The 20,909-nt window shown below is 50.1% G+C and overlaps 1 protein-coding gene across 7 annotated transcripts in view; it reads left to right on the forward strand.

The window, feature by feature from the left end:
- Positions 1-253: 253 nt before the first annotated feature.
- RHBDF1 (rhomboid 5 homolog 1) overlaps positions 254-20,909 on the forward strand; it is a 38,033-nt gene continuing 17,377 nt past the window's right edge. For 2 of the 7 annotated variants that reach the window (XM_063343264.1, XM_063343270.1), the window contains exons 1-2: positions 16,750-16,891; positions 19,108-19,238. In XM_063343264.1, coding sequence (XP_063199334.1) covers positions 16,772-16,891; positions 19,108-19,238 — 251 coding nt within the window. In that variant the 5' untranslated portion in view covers positions 16,750-16,771. Of the gene's footprint in view, positions 553-740; positions 834-1,777; positions 1,848-10,093; positions 10,164-10,867; positions 11,098-16,749; positions 16,892-19,107; positions 19,239-20,802; positions 20,889-20,909 lie in introns of those variants that run through there. The other 5 variants (XM_063343266.1, XM_063343265.1, XM_063343268.1 and 2 more) reach the window with 5 other exon arrangements.

Genomic DNA, 20,909 nt, shown 5'->3' on the forward strand with positions numbered 1-20,909 from the left:
GGGAAGCAACGGGGCCGGGGCCTGGCAGCTCCGCCGAGCCTGAACTGAGTGACTCCCGGCCCCGGCGGTCCCCACACGGGCCACAGCCGCTGCCAGAGTCGGGGGCTCCCTTCCAGCGCCTCGGGAGCACCCGGAGTTTGACGGTGTTGGGCTGGTGGGGTCGGCGGCTGCGGGCCCGAAAGGCGATGCCCACCCCCGAGGCGGACCCCAAAAGGGAGGCGGGGGCTTGCAGGGCCCGGTGGTTTCCGCCCCGCCGCATTCCGACACCGTGAGTCAGGGGCGGCGGGATGCCTCGTCCCGCGGCCCCGGGCGCTGGCAGCTCGCCGTCGGGACACGGGCCGCCGTCCCCGCTCGGATTCCCGTCTGCCATTTGCATGCCTCGGCTGTGAATGGCGTGCCCGGCCGGCCGGCCCCTGGCACGGGGGAGGAGTCTCCGCTCCCTACGCGGGCCGAGCTCGGAGGTGCCGGTTCCTTAAACCGCACCGTGGCCGGTGGGGTGTGAGGGGGCGGGGGGGTGCCCCGACCCCGAGAGGCCCTTCGCCCGCCGGCACGGTGAGTGCGGATCGGGGGGGGGTTGAAGGGAAGGGGGGGGTTGTATGTGTCGGGGGGTGAGTTGAACGGCGAAAAGGTGAGGTGCCGGCTCCCTCCTGTCCCGTCCCGCCGCCTCAGCCGCCGCTCGGCAGCCCCCTGCTGGCGGCCCGACCCTTGAGGGAGGCGGGGGGGCCCGCCGAGGGCCGTTCCCTGCCCGGCTGAGGCGGCGCGGGCCCGCGCCGCCTCAGCCGGGCAGGGAGCGGCCCTCGGCGGGGACCGCGGGGCGAAGCCGGCGGCCTGAGGTAAGTACCGTCCCCGACCCCCCTGTCAGGGAAACGGTGGTGGTGGTGATGGGGGGGAAAGCCCTCATAAAATGGCCCCCGCTGCGAGGGGGGGGTCCTTCGGTGCCTCGGCCCCTGTCAGCTCGTCCATGGTTCTTGCGGTGCTCGGTCACCCCCCTCGGCGCGTTCGGCAGTAGGTTGGAGGTGAGCGTTGATGGCTGGTTTTGCCTCATCCAAATCCATGAAGGTGGAAGGCTCCTTTCTCCTCGTCCCCCCACCCCCCGTCCCCACTTCCCCTGGTGTTTGGGTGAGAGGGTCTGGTGGGAAACGTGTCGCTTTTTACACAGAAACGTCAGTTTTCCTCTGGATCGAGCTCCTGAGCTCTTTCCACGCGGCGCTGCTGGCATGCAGTGGGGATCGCAGCAGCCCAACGGGCTAAAGCTTTTGCAGCATTGAGTCCCTTCGGGCTCCTCAGAGGGCAACCTCTCCTGCCCCCCATCACAGCACACACACAATTAACTAACCCTGCTCTGCCAAAGTGCCCCTTGTGCCTATTTTGACCCGTGCTTTTCTCTCACGTAACTGAGGCGAGGGGAACGGCAGCACGCATGGATTTTGTCCGGTGCTGGAGCATTCCTTGTGCACGACTTGGTTCTGGCTGCTGATTCTCTTGCAGGTTGGCTTGGCATCATGTTGGTCAGGGATGTCTCCAGGCTGGGTCCGGGAGCGAGCAGGAAGTTGTTTCCTTTCTTCCTGTTTTTGTCCCCACGGCCGCTAATTTCCTCTGGGAAGAAAGCTGTGCATTCTGCAGTAGAGGAAAAAATAGTCACACGTAACGGGAAGGGACAAGGTAGCAAAGGCGAAAGCTCTTCTGAATGAAGCATGGGAGCAGGAAGGAGCGTGGGGTGTTAACGCTGGTAGAGCAGCAAAGACAAGTAGCTGCCCTTGTGCTGTGAATGCAGGTGTAAAAAGGGCCCACGTGGGACAAGCTGGGGAGAAGACCCTTGGAAGGAGAACTGGATCTCCAGTGCGTGGGTATGTGTTGCTCTCCAGCTCTTCTATCTCAGCAGTGCAGGGTTTGCAAGAGGAGGTGATAGCTCGTGTTAGATCGGTTGATATAATTGGAAGAAAGAGGTGAACTTTCAGATTTTTCCTTCCTTCAATATTTGATTGTTGAAAGGACTTTACGAAAAGCCTTGTGTGCCTGAAAGCTTGTCTGCTTTTTTTTAACCCTCTGTTGCTCTAATAACGGCTGTCCTCCCTCCCTCCTGCCGCATCCCTCTTGTGTCCTTAGATCCTCATGGCTACCGCTGGGCAGCCCAGGTCTCCGCTGTCTGTGTGTGTGCTCGTGGGGAGCCGGTGTCACGCCAGAGCTGGGACCCTGCCAGCCTCCCGAGAGGTGCTGTGGATTTGGAACAGGGGAATGAGCTTCGTTATAATCTCTGTGCTCATCCGTCCTGAGCCCCCTGGGAAGGCACTGGCTCTCACGTGTGGCCATGTGTCAGCGGTGTGCCCGCTCCTCTGCGTTCCCATGAAAGGAGGTTAATGCTGTGCAGCGTAAAAGCAACTCCCACAAAACTAGTTCTGCTCTGGGACTTCCCATCATGGGCCTTTTTTTTTTTTTTTTTTTAAGCAATACACTTGCAAGAGATCTGCCTACAAACTGGCTTTTCAGGTTCTGGGGAAAGCCATGGGCTGGCCCCGGTCTCAGGAATGTCTTGTTCTGTGCTGGGTCGGCCTCAGCCAGGGTGACGAGGAGCTTTGGATGAGGAGAGTGCTGCTCACCTGCAGAGCAGAGCAGGCACCTCTTCTCCAGCAAGCTCATCCTTCCCATGGCTTGGTGCTGAGAGCACGTGGCCCTGACGTGTCACCTCAATTGAGAGTTATGTCCCTCGCAGAGGGCCAGTGCCTCGTCACTGGACTTGGCAGATGGCTCGTTTCACTTTCGTGGTGGGGACTGCCACGAGGCTGCAGCTGAGCAAGGTCTTGAGGCAGGAACAGGAATTCCTTTTGGGGTCATCAGTCCTGTTCCTCTGGAATCCGGACCCGGAGAGTAGCCAGCAAGTCCCAGCATGTTCCCGTGAAAGAGGCAGGGTCTGCTGAGTGTGGCATGATAGGACAGTTTATTCTGGGCATAGAGCCCACATGCTCAGTTATAATTAGTAAAGATTTGATTCCATTCAGTGTGTCAGATCTCTCTGTAGTGCAAACACAGCCTGGCTAGTGCTGAAGGCCTGAGATAGGCAACATGACCAGGAGTCCCAGGTTGTTTTCTATTCAGTGCATCCAGCAAAAAGGTTGGCAGAGCACACCCTGCGCTGCTGTGGATGCTGCCTGCCGAGTGGGACTGGCTGTGAGCTGAAGGTCCTGATGTTTCTCTACCTGTATATCTAGAGCTCTTATCCAGCAGAACAGCCTTTGATAAGATTCCTCCCTTGCGGTTGCTGTTTTTCTTACTTACTTATCTCTGGAGGCTTTGGCATCCCGTGGAGACCATGTGCCCTTCTCGGAGGTTCCAGCATTAATTGTGACCCAACATGACACTGCTATCAATCGCTCTTCCTGCAGCCACCAGCCTGTTGCCGGTACAAGACCCATTTCAGTAGAAATACTTAAGGATGGGTTCCTTCCCTCACATTTTCCCTTGAGCTTAGTCATGGATTAGATTCCTTTCTTTTCAGCTGAAGAGGTGCTGGGCTCCAAGGCTGACTTTATCATCGTCTAGTTGGAACAAAACAGACAAGATATGTGCAGATCTGGCACTGTTATTGTAAGGTTACCTTACCTGCTGGAGTTTTAAGTAACTCACAGAAGGCACATGTTGCCTGCCTGCACAGAGAACTGCGTTGCATTGTCTCTGCTGAGAGTGTGACAGCGTGTCAACTTGTGCTATGGGAGCTGCAACCTGAATTTAGTGGGACGTGTGTCTGGGTGATGGGTAGAATGTCCCAGTGCTGCTGGAAAGTTGACTGAGGATGGTCTCTGTCTTCAGAGGAGGAGAAGTCCTGGTGTCCAGGGTCATGCAGGTAGTTGTCTCCCCAGTGGTGGGGGTTTTTTTCAGCTTTGTGGTTGGTTTGGTGGGGTGGTTTTTTTGGTCTTTTTGTTTGTTTGTTTTTTGCCTCGTTCAGAGCTAGCAGATGAACCAATTGAGCTGAACGGACACCAGGACCTGTTGCTTACTCCGTTAGTGTCCAGTGACTCCCCTCTGAGGTTAGCACCCTCCATGCAAGTAACAGAAAAATATTTCAGAAGGGACAGTCCCAGCCCTGCAGCTATTAGTCCCAAGAGATTAGGGAGGCAACAGGCAAGATTTAACCTTGGAAGGAAATGGATCTATTAGACAGCATTTCACATGGTTGTGCTCGCAGCCCTATTTCTGTGTCCTTGAAGGACCCCAAACCAATGTGGTGTGTGCTCTTGCCATCCAGGCCTGCTTGCACTGTGTCGTAAAGACCCTCGCTCCAGCACAGCGCGGGGTGGGCAAGGCTTACCTGCCAGCCCCTCTGTTTTCACAGACAGGCTTGACTGTGCCATTGGGAAAGTCTGAGTGCCGCCCTGAGAGAGTGAGGTTTCCACAGGGAGTGGTGGAAATTATATCTGCTGAGACCGCCTATTGTCATGTCCTTGTTAGTTGAACTTTAGGGGTTTCCGACTGCTTGCTCCTTTTTTTGGTCCTGCTCCTCTAGCTGCTGTCAGGACTGGTTGAAGCCCACTTAAGATCACATCTCTCGTACTTGTTTCAGTCCATGCCGCTGTAGGAATGAGGAAGTGGGTGGGTTTTTTTTAATGTGTGTTGGGATGATGCCACGACAAGCAAATTAGTAGCTGAGTTTTTTGAACAAATCATCCAAACTATGGTCAAATCCTTTTGAATAACAAACAGTGGCTGTTTGCTGCTTGCTGAAGGCAGAGAGCTTATTCTTCATGTTAACCTTAACTGTGAAATCTCCTAAAGCTATGGAGTGCAAGTTTCATTGGTTGTGTGCTCTGTTTGCTGCAGAGACAGCAAATGTCAGATTGACATAAAGCTTGTTCTTGCTGAAATTTCCTTTGGGTGCACGCTTCAACTACGTAGATACACCATTTGTTTCAAATATAATTAAAGCTACTTTTTGCGTACTATAGAAAAGTTAGAACTGTTGCAGTACAGACCTGAGCAGCAGATATGTTCTCAAATTCTGGGGCCTTTAGCAACAAACAGACCTTGCCTTAGTAATCAGAGCATCTCTAAAACTCAGTGATTATTAAAAGGAAATGTAATTTCTTCTCGGTGGACTAAGAAGTATCATTGCAAAAGAGTTCCCTGGCGCAGTACAGCCTTCCCAGGAGGAGAAGAGATATCAAGACGTGCCTGATCTTGCCTTTTCTGGAAAGCCTACCTTTGCCGCCGCCTCCCCTTCCTGTTTCCACTTCGCCGAGAGACAGCCCCTTGCTCTGCTGGTCAGCAGCAGTCCCTGCTTTGAAGGTTGTGTGGTTTTTTTGGTTTTTTTTTTTTTTCTTTAAAAAGGAACAATTCGCATGAGGTCATCCCAAAGCTGTGCAGGACGCTGCTTTTACTGTTCTGCAGGTCCGGTACTTACTTGGCTTTGGCTCAGTGAAAGTTATAACAGCTTGAATTTTAAAATCTCGAGGGCTCAGACGACTGGGTTGACAAATACAGCTTCCGTATTTCAGGAGTTATTGCCCTGTAGCAATCAGCACATGGGAGGTATGTTTCTCTGTTGCTTGAATCCAAACCCAGTGCTTTAAAGTGAACTGGAGAAGACAGCAGGCTGTGAGTTGTTTTGCTAAAAAGTGTGAGCGTACCTTCCTTTCCTCTGACTGCTCTGGGGCTGTAATTTCAGGGAGAGCAGTGAGAGAGAATGTGCCATTCACTCAGATTGAAGGAATATGGTTCACTTAGATTTAAATTTTTTTTTCAGTAAAACAAAGTTAGAATTTGGATTATTTCTATTTGCATTATGAATGAGTTGGTGCACTGGGCACACGTGAACGTACACATGTGTACACACACCTGCAGGGCAAGACAAGCTCTTCCTGCAACTGCTTTCCGATTAGACAAAGTTGGAGGTGGTGTGTGGCCAGACAAGCACTAGCAAGAGTAGAAATTAGAGCATCAGAGTGGCCAGCTGGCTCTCCTGTGTCCCCGCCTGTGTCCCCAGCTAACGCTTAAGAAGAGCAGCTCCAGCCAAACCAGCTCTGCTCCCAGTCCTGGGCTATGTAATTTTTCTTTTGAAGGATCTCCACTGGGCCTCATTGCTGTGGGCACTGCTGGTGGATGCAGGCTTTTTCTCTCACTTGTGTCCAGATGAACAGAACTGTGGTCGTGTTGGAGAGAGCAGGTGTGTGATGGTGAGTGAGAATGCTCTGAATTTCAAAGGAACGTGCAAGGAAAGCTGGCCTGAATGGCTCGGATGCTGCGGCTTCCATCCTTCCTGAATACGGAGTGTCTTCTGGTGGCTCCAACGTTTGTTATTGTTATTTCCTCTAAGATTTTTTTTTTTTTAAATTGCTATTCAGGGTGGTTTTGTGAACTTTCCATAGGAAATGTTGTCATTTGCGGCAGTTTTGATCTCGTTTGCCAGTGAGGCGTTTTTATTTAGCCCAACAAACAGTGATTCTTAGCTGCTTTTAGTACTGCGAGTCTTTGCCATAGAGGTTGGTTTGGCTTTTTTTGGTTTGGGGTATTGTGATCTTTTTAGAGGAGGTTGCTAGTTTTGGCAGTTGCTTTTTCATCAATTGTTTATTGATGTCGTATTTTCTAAATGAACAATGTTAGTCACTAAGAGACTTGACTTTACCAAGAAAATTGCCCGTGAGGTGGGTGCACGGGCAGCAGCTATTCCAAAAGCAACCAGAGCTGGTGTTTGCTGCTGTCTTGAGAGTCATACCGGTGCTGTGTTCCCAGCTTTCCTTGTGCCCCGAGCCCTTGCAGTGCTTGTGATTAATATGAAAGCTGGTAGAAGAAACTTATAAATGCAGAATTTCAATGAAAAATGATACTTTTGTTAAAATACAGTGGTAGGATTTTGTTGGTTTTGTCTTTTGTTTTCTAATGTGGGGTCACGGCTGTGCTGACAAAAGCATTTTTGTGACTCTCACCTTGCTGTATAACTGAGGCAATGACTGTACCCATGGTACTTGTGGATGAGCCAGTACTTTACAGGGCATCTATTTTACTAGTAGTGAAAATAAATCTGGAACAGGGTCTTCTGGAGCCCCATTGAATTGTTGCAATGAGTTAAATGCGTACTAAAATAGTTTCTGTGATCACTCTTTCCTGCTTCTTTGTTAACGAGGAGCTCTAGTGACGCTGAAGAACGTGTAGATCCAGGCAGAGTACCGAGACAACTGTGCATGGAGGCTCTCGGGGACCCTGGAGTGAAGGGCTCTGCCGGCTCAGTGTGGGGACAGCTAACCCAGCTGTGGTTACCTTTGAATAGGGTGCAAGAACAAGGCTCGCATAGATGATCCTTCCTCTGGATACACTTCCAGTGCTGGCAGTCAGTTGTTTATAACTGGAATTGTTAATATTTGAGTTGTTAATGTGATACTTGTTATCCATTCTGGCTACATTTACTGTGGCACTGGACCAGCAGTCGTATCCTGGCTTCCTGCACAGGCGTGCTGAGATGCATCAGCCATCTGGTAGCTCGTAATGGATCTCTAGGTGGAAACCAGCTCCTTTTGAGGACCAGGCAGTGCTGACTCCACTGGCTTCCCTAAGGAGTGGGAGTGCTGGTCAATGCTGGCTTCTGGCTCCCTGTGCTTGACGTACTATCACTGGAGCTGTTAGCGGGTATCGTCACCAGTCCATGCCCAGATGTAGCCTGTAAGTGGTGTGCTATGACCGAAGCATTAGGATGTGGCTGCTGGAAATATGGCTACTGCATGCAGTGCCAGCCTGGTGTTCTCTGTGCAAAGCTGCAGGGTGTGTTCATGGAGAAAAACAGGATGAAGATGCCAAATTACTCCAGAAGGTTTCCCATTGCTCCTCCCTCTTTGTTGATTATGTTTTGTGCTCAGACTGTTCCCCTTGCTGGTATCTGGGTAGGTTGTAGATGGCTCTGTGTTGGGTTTACTCCGTCAGGTGGAGTTGGATGCTGATTGCCTGGGCCCAGCGCGGGCTCTGGGGCACAGGCGTGCTGGATGGTGCTGTGAACCTGCATCTGTCATCTGGGTCACACATGCTTGAGGGGTGTAAAAGGCAGCCCCGCTGCCCAGTCTGCTCTACTTGGCTCCCTTCCACCTAGTTGCTTTGCAGGTGCCACAGGCCATAGGTGAGCAGAGGAAACTCATCCCTTGGGAACCCTTCTATGGAAGCTGCCCATGCGTGAGGCTTGGCTGTCAGCTCTAGAGAAGTTTGTGGATGGTTTGTATGTTTTCCCATCCGATGACCCCACCAAAAAGTCGCTCTGCCTCTGGTGATGTAGTAGTATTTTATTCCTGCTGCACTCAACACCTGCATTGAGGACACTTCGCAGAGGACTATTTAAGCCTCAGGAGATGCAGAACCCACCACCTCCCTCGTGATAATTGTTAGCTTCCCACAGTGCTACAAGTGTGAGTTTTTGGCTGTGTTTTCATGATCGCTTTCAACTGTGCTGCCTCGAGAAGCAGTCCAATCATCTGGCTCCAGCTGCTCTTTTTGTTCCTGCTTCTTCCCCTTTCCTTCTGCTGGCACAAGTGTTTGTGGAGCTGTGTGGTGACTTGGATCGGGGAAGAAGCTTGGGCTGGAACAAACCGTTTTCTTTGCTGAGCTCATGTGGGTCAGTTCCCAGTGTGGATCACCCAACAGTTGCAGGGATGCTCATGCCAGTGTGAGGAGGGGAGCAACACAGAGGGCTGGGGGCACTGCTGCTTCTGTTGGCTTGCATCTCTTTCAAGTGGCCGTGACATCTTTATAGCTTGAATTTTGGGCATTGGCTTTTGTGTTCTTGTTACTATTCTGCCTTTTGTCTGCTGCAACAAAAGGACCTCAAAGATCAGTCTGCTGCCTGTGTGAGTGTTTGCAGGTTGCAGTTGGGGGTCATCTTTTAACCTGTGTTTGTAGAGGTTCAACTACAGATCTGGGCACTAACAGGAATCAGAAGAGTTTTTTGAGCTCCCTGTTCTTCCTTTCTCTTCTATACAAGGGCACCAGACCTGGATGCCCTTCAGGTCCCATGTGAAGCTGGTTTGAAAGCTTTTAATGCTGGTGTTCCAGTAGGAGCTCATTTATGGTTGATTTCCATCATGACCTGCATCTTTTTCTGAAAATCAAGAAAATCGGTTGCTCAGAGGGACCCCAGGTCTGCTTTCCTGATCGTGGGATTGGCTCACATACATTCAGACTTCACTGGCAGATGTTTTATTACCTGTATTTAAAACCCTCTGGCTCTGTATATAGCTGAGCCTTCTCCAAGTTCAGTGGAGAAGCTGAAGCTTTGCACTCTCAGTGTGCTTCTTGCATACCAGTATCATTCTACAGGGCTTTGATTGAAATCCAAACCCGTGTTTTTTTTTCTAATGTAGCTTCCCTTTTCCTGTCTAGGGATCTGCCTGGCCTCTTCCAAGCTGGGAAGTTTCCACTGGTATTTCTCAGCTAATTAAATTAAGTGGTTCACAGTGAGATCCCTCAGTGCTGCCTTGGTTGCTTGGGTAGCTGCAGATGTTAAAGACCTTCCCCACAGCATTCACCCCACCTTGGTGGGTTCCTGCTGGCGCGGCTCTGTGGTGGTGCTTGTGTGCTGCTTTTCCATGATCTGCTTGCGTGCTGCTTTTATGGCCACCTGCTCACGTGTGTAGCTCCTGTTCTAGCTCTTTCTAGAGCACTGAGAAAACTCTCAGGAGGAAGATTGTGTGCCTTTTAATTCATTCTCTAAAAGGCAAAGGCCTCTGTTCCGTTGGAGCCTATGCAAAGGTTTTTGCTACCCCAGATCCATTTGTTCCATGTTCTACTTTGACATAAAGTTTAAAAGACAGTTTGGGTAGGTAAAAGACAGGCCTTTACAATGTGTCAGACTGGCAGGAAAGCTCTCTCTTTTTGTAAGAGGTTGGCTATTCCCCAGTCCTTCTGTCTGGTCACGCTCCAGAGGAGAATGCAGGGGCTTGGTGTGCTGCATGCGTGTTGGCGGGGGTAAATGCAGTTCCCTGAGCACTTATCTGCCAGGCTGGGGATGGAGGAGCTCTGTTTCATATAGGCAGGGCACAAAGACTCGGGCTGTAGTTTGATGTTTCCGCTAAGCTGCTATCATGCTGCACTATCACTGAACAGACTGGTCCTACCCTTCCTTTCTCAGGTTGCAGAGCTTATCTGAAAGTGACTGAGACTCTTCAGGATGCCAAATCAACAGGAAATAATATACTAAGGTTAGTTTTGTGCTGGTAAAACGCCTTGAAGTGGCTCACTGGACTAAGGCGAGACTGTTCTTTGGGCAGCAGCTAGCTGTCAGATTGGTTTGCCTGCAAGCGCAAGAAAGGGCCTTGGGGAACCGTTGACTGCATGATTTGGTGCAGGCTGTTGTAAGCAGCATTGGTCTCTACCCGCACTCAAGCAGAGGTTGTGCACGGCAGAGGGCAGTGAGAGGGGCAGTGTGTGGGAATGGTGGTCCCGCCAGCTCCCTGCTGTGCTGGGCTTAGAGGGCACTGTGTCTGCCTCGCTCGCTGCCAGGCTTGTGCTTGGGAGGTGCCTGGATTGTTCAGACCCCAGCTTCTGCTTGGCAGCCTGTGGGTCTGCAAAGCCTTTCCACATCTCCTCTGAGCTCGGCAGTGAGGTTTGGGAGAGCAGGAGAGAGCCCTGCACCGGGCCGCTGCCAGGGCAGTGCTGATGGCCTTGTTTCATTTCTAAGGTAGTTTCTTAGGGTGGGATGGTCTCAGCCGAAGTCTGGGTGTTGCTGTGCCCTCGACAGCTTTCCCCAAGAGCGCAGGGTCACAGGCCTGTTCCACCTTCCCCGTCCCCGCCTGCCCTCAGCCCCTCCATCTGGCTTGTTTTAAAGGTCTGGCTCGCGCCTGGTATTTGAGATATTATTTGTAACGTGTTGGGTCTGATCCATGCTAGATGGTTTTATTGGCAGCCACGAGACTGAAACCCCACTGCTCCTCTTCTTCTTGGACTTCCTGCCTTTTCCCTGCTGTGCCAGCAGAAATCCTCCTGGAGAGAGAGGCACAGCCAGCAGCCCGCTGTCTCCCCTGGCTCGCTCTGTCTGGAGAACACATTTAGGATCCCGGTTTCTTTGCTGTCTCTTCACCTGGACGCCTGCTGCTGTGCCTCAACCGGAATAGCTGGATGGGCAGACCCCTTCAGGTACACGGGACTTGCCTGGGACACTGCAAATACAGCTGTTGCAGTGATGGGGGTTTGAAAAATGGAGGAAAACAGCTGGAGGCTGACCACGGGACGTGGTGATTGGATTGCAGTGGAATAGCCCCGGTGTCTGTTACCTCCTGGGGGTGTCTGTAGGAACATGCACACGCTGTGCTGTAGAGGAGCAGTGTTGTTGGAAAAAGCAGATGATGTGTGTTTGTGTGGTAGGGTTGAATGAAGTTGTTTTTTTGTTTTGTTTTGTGGTTTGTTTATTTTTTTCATTTGGAATGTTTGTGGGAAAAAGCAGCTTTATTTTAAATGGGAATGCTGGTAAAATGGAAATTTTGGAAGAAAAAAGTCAACATGGGAATAGCTTCAGTTGTCTGTTAAAATGGAAGGATGGTCAGTCTTTGAAATGACTGTGCAAATCTCTGAATGTATTTGGGATGCCTGTCCGTTCTAGGAGCATGTTCAGGCTTCTGTACAAGGCTTTTTCTTCTCTGTTTGGGTCGGTGGATTTCACTAAGCAGCTTTTCTTGATCATGTGCCAACTTTGGAATTTAATGCTTTCTTAGCCTGACCCACAGCACAGTGGATTTGGCTTTCATTCGGGTACTGTGACCTTGCTTTGGCGTGGAGCTTTTGAAGATGACTTTCCCAGAGTATCTGCAATATACAAGTTTTTTCTTTTGTTTGTTTATTTCAGTTGAAATTGACTTTATTAATCATTTCTGTGCTGCTACTGCAGTTGTACATGCAGCTGATCAGTTAGAAGAAGGGAGATTTGTCAATGCCGTTCAGCCTGTGTGCTGGAGAAGAGTTTGGATTTCCAGATTCCTCAGTTTTGTGATGCTGAGGGAACAGCTTCTGAGATGACTGAGCAGTGCAGGTGGTGGAACCAGTACTGGGAGGAGATGTCCAAGTGGGTATTGGGCCATTCCACCTCTTCCCAGTCACTTCAGACAGTCTCCTTGCCCATGTCTCCAATGGCTCCTACGTGGTTTTGGTAATAGTAGAGACTTCTCTCTTGATGACACTTGTTGGAATGGCTATCCTGATGGCTTACAAAAGTTGAGTTTCAAGCCCCAATGACAGTTCACAAAAGCTTTGAAAGCATGAACATTTCCACCTACTCGGGATGAAGATATTTAGCTGATGTCTAGGCTGGTGGAGCGTATTCTGGACTTTGGGAGATGCTGCAAGCCACAAGCACAGGTGAGAGGTCTGCAACAGCTCCTGTCTGAGGACCGAGCAGCTGGATGTGGATCCTGCTCTGTTTGTGGGAAGAGAGGGTGGTAGGAAGGGCATGGAAGAGATCTGTAGAGCCAGGACTGGCATGGAGAAAGAGGATAGGGAAAAGCTGTTCGCTCTTCTGGCAAAAGAACTATGGGGCGTCAAGTGAACCCAGGAGATGGCGGGTTTAGAGACAAACTGAAGAAGGTGGCTTGTCACGCAACATGTGTTTCAGCTGTGGAGCTTTTTGTCACATGCAGTTATGAATACTAAAAGTTTGTCTGGGTTAAAAAATGAGTTGGATAAATTCTGGAAGAAAAATCATTGGATGGATACAGAGATGGGTACAGAACCATTAAATGCAAAGACATCTCTGGCCCAAGAAGCCTCTGGGTTATTCATAGCACATGCCGTGACTCTGTCCTGGGAGATACGACTGTCGAGTGATCCTGTACTGTGCCCACTGCCAGACATCCTCTGTTGGAAATGAGATACTGGCTTTAGACAGACACTTGGCCTGACCTTGCATGGCTGTGCTGTCCATGCTCTTATGCTACTGCTGTCAGGGACCTCTTAAAAACGCTTGTACGGTACTGAGAAATGGGGACTGAGGTTATGGGACCATTCAAATGAAATATGTGTCAATGCAGTCAACTTAGAAACAAGGCCCGTTGGCCTGATTAAATACATGGACAATGTATCCTCAAACACTAACCCCTAAAAATAAACAAGGGGTTACTGTGAAACTCAGCATGTGATTTTAGTGCAGTGCTGAGACAAAAATTAGTGACTGCAGCCCTTTGAGTGAGGACCAGGTGTAATAAGTCTTTACCTGCCTTGCAAAGACTACATTCAACCATCCAGCTGTATTTCTATGTACAGCTAGTCTGTACATCTATGTATACACCTGGATCCACATTCAGGCTCACGGTTAGCCTCGTGGAGACTTGCTCTTGTGTCCATACCCCAGTCTCTTTTGTGCGCCGGGTCAGAGGCAGTTGGCTAACCTGAGCTGTGGCTGTGTATTTGCAGCATGCAGAGAACCAGGCCCTGCTAGGGCAAGCACTGCAAGTTTCATCTCACGTGTTTTATTCTTGGCTACTCCAAATGCACATGTGCTGTCGGGAATGCTGAACAGCTCTGCCTTCACTGTGCTCTTTTATTGGTAAATGGACGTTTTAGTAAGTAAAAAAAGGTCCAACTGCTAGAATTTGCTCCCGAGTTAAGTACTCTGTTTGCAGTCACAATTGAAACTCACCTGGTTTTTCAATATTGCGTGCACTTGCCCAATGCAAGCACTTTTGGTAGCATTTTGATGCTCTGCTGTTTTTACAAGAACAAGGAAAACAATGTATATTTATATGGCAAATGCCCATTTTACTTACTGTTTAACATCATTCTGAGGCAAAATGCTGCTTTCTGTAATACTGGGCCTTATTCTTTTTTGTAGAGCATTGATGCATTGTCTGCTTTTGAAGATCTTGATTTCTGATTGCCGTGCCCTCAAAGGATGGTGGCAGATGTGGGTTCAAACTCTTCAGGCAAAAGAAAATGTTGAAATAGGGTCCCAGCCTTCTCAAGAAGGCTTTAAAGAACTCTTTAACTGCTGAAGTTTGGGAGAAAGCAGTCCGTTGCTTCTGTCAGCTCTGTGAATCTCATCTAGACATCTTTTTCTTGTGTAAAGTGCAAAGTTGAGTCAACTTTTGGGGTAATTGTAAGGCCGTGGGCTTGACCCCATGTGTATACATGCTCTGCCCTCTTCTTTCCATGTGGTGTGGGTACACACTGCTGGAGGTCCCCATGCTCTGGTCTGCATGGGTCACAATGAATCCAGTGCTGGATATGTGGACATCGCTGTCCGTGGCAATTTAGGAAGGGAGGCTGGGAACAGATTCCATGGGCAAGTCTTTCATGGAGCACAGCGTTGTTGCAGGAGCTCTTGGGCAATACGGGAGTGATTCATTTGCTGCCTTCCTGGCTTGGCCTCACCTTTTGATAAAGCTGCAAATCTTACACATGTTTGTATGCTTTATACCCAAGGCATCTGCTCACAAAGGCAGCTCTGTAGGTGGACAGGAAGGAAGTTGAGTGATATCTGCTCATTGAAGAGATGCTGGAAGGTGAAGAGTTGCTAGTTCAGAGGAGGAGGCTCTTGAGTGGTGTCATAAGGGGCCTGTGTTTGAAATAAGTTGTGTTTGGTCATGCCAGTGGTGGCTCTGTCCCTCTTGGCTGGTCTCTGATTAAAGCATCTCAGAAAGCCCTGGTGTTTGTGACCCTCATGGGGTAAATGCTCTTTGCATTGCACCGAGGGAGTTTTTCAGGTATGAGAAATCTGCTTTGCTTTCTGACCTCACCATGAAGACAAGTTTGCCCATTTTATATGCAAGACTGAAAGCTGTCACGTAGTGGATTTACCCTTACCAAGAGCAGGCGGGAGTTCCCCTAATACTCACTATTCTCATCTTATAGGAAGTTAGAACAGATGCATTTAGTCACCCCTGCGGCTAGGGGTGGAGGGAAGGAAGGAATTGTGTTCCCCTAATGCACAGCACTGCGTCTGTGCACACAGGACCATGGTGTATGTATGAAGGGCATGTCTGTACAGGCTAGATTGTGAATTCCCAGACTTTTGGGGGCCTGTGGTATTTGCTGAAACCCAACCTTCATCCACCTACAGCTGAGTCCTCCCTTTCTGTCGTTCCGGCTCAGCTGAGCACGGCGTTCCTGGCAGCCAGCCCAGCTTACACGACTGAGCCAGCAGCTGGTCTTCAGCTCCTTTTAGATGAGATTCTCTTCTCCTAACCCAATCCGGATCATCCCCCACTCCCTTTTGTTGACCTATTTCCCCCGCCCCCCCCCCGCCCGCTGTCTATCTTTCGCAATGGTAAGCTTCAAACCAGGACAACCGTTTGTGCGGCTCCCTTTCCAGAGCAGCTGCAGTGAGCTGTGGGAATATGGTGGAAATCCCATGAAGGGCAGCGCATGTTTCAGAGAACCAGTGCCTAATTTAGGCTGGGAGGGACCTTTGCAGGTTGTCTGGCTCAGCCGCTGTGCAAGGCAGGCATAATTCAGGCCTTGTTTAGTAGTGTGCCAAATGTCTCCAGGGATGGAGGTCCCTCTGCCTCTGGTCGTGTCCTAGGATGTGGCCACTCTCAAGGAAAAGTCCTTGCATATTAAACTCATTGTGCCTTTAAATGAAATTGACTGTGTTAACATTGTGAGAGCACTGAGTTGTAATCTAAACAGAGAGCTTTTCTCCAGCTCCCTTTCAAATCATGTGTGCCTGCTAAGATAATGCTAGATGCTTATTCCATCTGTCCACCATGGTAGGGGAAGAGGCTGGGACTCTTGATTTTTTTTTTCTTTTTTTTTTTTTTTGGTCCTATATGGGATCTATGGCCTAGAACAATGCAAGGAGGGAGCTGGGAGGGAATTGGATCCGTTGTCCTATTTAGCACACATGCTTCCCATTGCTAGCTTGCAGTTGAGTGTGTGCTAGGAGAGGAAGAAACATGGGGTTGTAGAATAGCTCAGGTTGGAAGGTACCTGTGGAGGTATCTGAGCTGATGTCCCTCCAGTGAAATCTATCTTCTTAATTGTTTCTCTGAGTGTGCACAGTAAAGTAGGTGCTCTGCCAGCCCGAGGGAGCCGCGTGGTCCCTGTCCCACTGTGTGCAACCTAAACAGGAGGAGAAAGTTGCAGTATAGCAGAGTGGGCAAGATGTCAGCGCGTCACTCTAGTTACTTTGGTGTTTTGGTAACACAGCGGTTTTTATTTAAATACCATATCATTATTATTTATGTATGAAAACCACTCTTAGTTCAGGATTGATGCCAGTTCTCTAATGTTCATGCTATACTTGTATTACTCTGCCGTGTTTCTAGAAAAAGACTACATTTAAAGGAGATTAGAACCAGCAATAAGAAATGGCCACTTGCTAATTGCTAAGTAGTAGTTAGGTAGGAAAGAGTGGTGCTTGGCTTTGCATGGGCAAGGGTGCTTGTGTGAGTCACAAGCTGTTTTTAGAGGGAGGTCAGTGGCTTTTGGTACTGCAGTTCCTTAGCTGGTTGGACTGGATCCAGATCTCATTAAGATTTAATTCACGACTGGCTCTAAAGGAATCTGGATCTCTCAGTCACCTCAGCAAATCTTAATGGGAGGTGACTCTCAAACTTGTGACTGTGGTCTCTGGCACCTGGTTTGAGGTCCTGCAGGCCTCAGAAATGCGCTGTGTCTGGTGCTGGCTGACAAAGCTGTGATGCCTGAGCCCTCACAAGGAGCTTGGGAAGTCATCCAACGTAGGGCTTGGGTCCCACCAGTCACAGCCTGGAGGAGGGCACTCTGCTTAGCCCTGCTGGTGTGTGCCATGTCAGGGATGAGCCTGGCCCCTTCCTGACTGTCATTTCTCCCCTCTTCTAGGCCTGAGGACAAACGTGGGACGATGTCAGAGGCGCGACACGATAGCACAAGCAGTTTACAGCGGAAGAAGCCACCATGGTTAAAACTGGACATCCCGGTGCCAGTGCCTGTGTCGGTGCCAGAAGAGCCACAGCCTGTGCAGGTACAGAGACTGGGGACAGGAGGGAGGGTCTGCGGAGCCATGGAGGGGGTGTGCAGAGCCCCACTGCCTGAGAGCATGCCTGTGCCCATGGTCTCTGGCAGTCCTGGCTGAGAGAAAGGCAGCATGTGAAGGCAGGTCATGAAGCCACGTGAGAAGGGGCAGAACCAGTGGGCAAACTTATGATCAGGAATTAACTCCCCTTGAAGGGGGTGTGGGAGGGATGAGGATAGGTTGGTGATGTGCTCAGATCAGTGGATGTGACTGTTTGGATGTGGGGACTGTCCTGGCTGGGGGATATGGGAGTGAGGTATTCAAACAAGCATTTCGTAAGGGGACTAGAGGAGTGAAGGGCTCCTAGACAAACTTGAGGGCCTGGAAGTGCTGGAGCTCACGCTGAAATGAGCAGAGAATGAATCTGACTTATGAATAGCCAAGATAATGACAGGCTCTCATCACTAACAGCAGAGAAAGAACAGTTACTGGCAACACAAAGCTATTTCCAGCATGAGGAACATAAGAAAATCACGGGGGATGAGAAGTAAGTATAAGAAGTAACATTGAAGAGTGGTGAAGTAAAGATAGGGTGATAGGTTAATAGGCACTGTGCAAAGTATGAGACTAAAACATCCATATTTGTGCTGGGAATAGGAAGAATAACAGGAATTTCTGCTACAAGGTGGTAAAAACTCTTATGTACAGGTGAGACCTGGGTAGGGTGATGATTGCTGGCTGCTCATGCAGTCTCACTGCAGGAGCAGAGACTAGCGGCACCAAAGGCAGAGATGGAGGTTTCTTACTGCCCAGCTCCATGGGTGGGGTGCAGTGCCTGGGTTCCATAGCTTATATGAGAAAACAGTTTAGCCATCAGAGCGATGGAGAGTTTCTACAGCTTCCCTGGAGGGGAGTTGAGGGCAAGTTTGTCTTAAGAGGGAACTTATTTTGTGCTTGGAATACCAATGACTGGGTTCTTTGCCATTCCTTGATCCAGGGACTAAAATACTCTTCAGTTATGTGACAGCTTCTGGCAGTTAAATCTTGGTCCTGGTTTTCCCTTGGAAGGAAAGTGAGCGGGGTTCAGTCTGCAGGGATTAGAAGTGGAATGGAGGGTTTTAACAGTGCAGGTTGAAACCTTCTGAATCACTTATTTAAGGCTTTGATAGATGTTCTCTTACCTGAAATCTCTAAATCCAGCTGGGCACCTTCTGGAGAGACACTCTGTACTCATGTTGGAAGCTGGTGGAGGTGATGTTCTCTGGAGTTCCAGTGTGCACAGCACAGGCTGTCAGGATAAGAATGTATAATGGGCTCCTTTCACTTATAACCTGAGTATCTATGCATTGATTTCACATAAAACATAACAACAATGTTAAGATTAGTGGAAATTATTAGCTTTCTGGCTAGAGGGCCTGGAGTAGCAAGTAGTCTTGAGGCAGAGACAGTGTCTGACCAGAGAAACAGGTGATCAGAGCTTCGCTTGCCAGAGGGACAGTGTGCTCAGCCTGCATTTTACGAATAGGAGATGGTCTCTCTGCCAAGCTGATGAAAAATTAATCCAGAGCAACCCTGGGGAGGCAGTTGTATGAGCTGAGAACAGTCTGGTGAATTGTGTCGTATTTGGTAGGTGACAGTCAGACAAGACATTCCAGGAGCTTTCAGACCTGAGTGTGTCCCAATGATTAGGTTATGCACAAAGCCAATGTTGCTTTCCCAGCTTGCTTAGCCTGCACCAGGCAGCAGCTACAGCACAGACCCACCCACAGCTCTTGAAGGCTTTTAATGCAGATCCAGAGTCACTTACGAAGCAAATCTCACTTGCTGTGCTTCTCTTCACATTGTGGGGTGGTCTAGGAGTGTGTGATGTGGGTTCCTTCTGGCTAGAAAAAAGCCAGGAGGATATGTTGCAGGAGCTCATGTAATACACCTCATCTACAAACGGACATCAGTTCATGGGCCAGCCTGGAGCCAGTCTGAACTGAGACCCACCACAACATGCAGGTGCTGGGTCCTTGATGCTGAGTGTTCTTTTTTTCAAAGCCATTCCTGGCTAACATGAACACAGTCCTTGTTAGCCTGATTTTCTGCCCAACTGCATGCGCCCAGCTTTTGGTTGGGGTGTTGGGCGGCTGTTGAATTGCTGACTAAATGTTTCACAACCTGACTGGCCTTGTAGAACATCACTCTGAGAACACTGACTCCCCTTCTGCTTTTCTTCGCAGCCAACGAGGCGTCAGGCCTTTCTGCGAAGCGTGAGCATGCCTGCCGACAACACCCGTGTGCCCTCCCTGCCTAACGAAGTGCGGAGACCGGTGCTACAACGACAGACCTCCATCACCCAGACCATCAAGAGGTGAGACGCTGAATTCCAAGGAGCCTGCTTTAGTGGATTCTGCCATCCATTGCCACACTTTATTTGTGGATTTATGGTCCTCTGCTTGTCCCATTTCCTGGCAGTTAAGTGGCACGCTGTCACAGCAGGATTAGGTTGTCTCCGTTATCTATCATGAGGTTTCAGAAGAGGGTGGGTGCAGATAGGTCCCCAGTATATAAGCCCAGTGGTGCTGTATAGCCTGTCTTTAGAAAGTGAGGCGACGAGTCCTGGAGGAGGTGGGGATCAGGACAATGAATGGTTCTTGCCACTTACAGACAAATTTTAACTGCCCCCATGCCCCAGGGAGCTGGCTGTTCCTGAGTAACAGGATACCTGAGGCCCTGATGTTTAGCTGGGACTGTATGATGTGGTGTGCTGGGTTTGCTTTGGTGCATATCTGAGAGCATATGATTGCTGGGGGAGACAGAAGCCCATCCTGAGCAATCCAGGGCTCTCAGCAGCCTGGCTCCTAGCACTAGCTCATTGGCAGGTCCTCGAGATGGCTAATGAGGGGTGATGGAGAGTAGGGAGAGGCTGCTCTGGTCCTGTCCCCCACGCTTACACAGGGTGTTATAATTTGTCCCCATGACCCAGGAGTCTCTGAGACATGGCCACACAGGAGCGGGATGCTCATTCCCTTTGCTCATGGCAAAGGCTTATCCCACTTTGTCCAAAGGGAGTGGCTCTCCCAGCTGCTTTCCTGAGATGCCTGGCTTGTATCCCTGGCAGTGTGTCAGACCTGCCTGGATCCCAGGAGCATCCCTGGAGCTCCATAGGTCAGGGGCACCTTCAGCCAGCCAGGCTTCGCCCACTCACAAAGGAGCAGCTTTCCAGCTATGGGAGAGACTGACCTCCCACGCACTGTTTTCCTTTGCCTCAGACGTTCCTCAGCTGCTTTGGTGGTGAAGCTCTCCCGCAGAAGCTCTCTGTGATCCTGCTTCTTGCGAGGTTGGGAGGGCTGAGCCATGAAGCAGAGTCTGCTTTTTTCAGGGCTGTGGGCAGCTTCTGGACCTGCCTGAGGCTATTTTTGAACACCTAGACTGCCTTTTCCCTCACCTCCCTACTCTTGTCCTGCTTCTTGCCAGGACAATTAGGCAAGAGCATCTCAAGGATGAGGAGATATCCTGGGAGGGCACTATGGAGGATCTGACAAGAAGAATTATGCAAGAGGGCCAGGGTAACCTTTCCCAGAGGTCCTCACAACAAGCAGCTTGTATGTAGGGTGGAGAGGTTGGGGAACTGCAAACCACTCTGGTGCAGGGGGAACAAATTTGCCCCAGTGCTACTATGAGACAGACAAGGCATATGGTGCTACAGTGAGCAAGGAGGGAGTGCTGGGCAGTGGCGATGAAGCTCCCACACGCTGAGGGACATGCTAATGTCCTGCCTAGCACTGAGGACTGTGGGCAGACACGTGTGGCTGTTGTACCAACAGACCCTGTGACGTGTCTTCCTCTTGCCTGCCCAGGCTGTAATGGAAGTGTTGGGGCTCAGGTTGGTGGCTACATCTCTGCCACTGCTTAATGATGTGTGTAGCCATTTTGTACCTTAGGAGAACATGCAGTGCTACAGGGAGTGGCCCAGAGGTGCACAAATGGGTTTGGAAGTCCTGGGAGCCTCCTGCTCAGAGTATGTATGTGGGGGCTTCAA

The sequence above is a fragment of the Chroicocephalus ridibundus genome, chromosome 8 (genome assembly GCF_963924245.1).
Source record: "Chroicocephalus ridibundus chromosome 8, bChrRid1.1, whole genome shotgun sequence".
Classification (NCBI taxonomy): domain Eukaryota; kingdom Metazoa; phylum Chordata; class Aves; order Charadriiformes; family Laridae; genus Chroicocephalus; species Chroicocephalus ridibundus.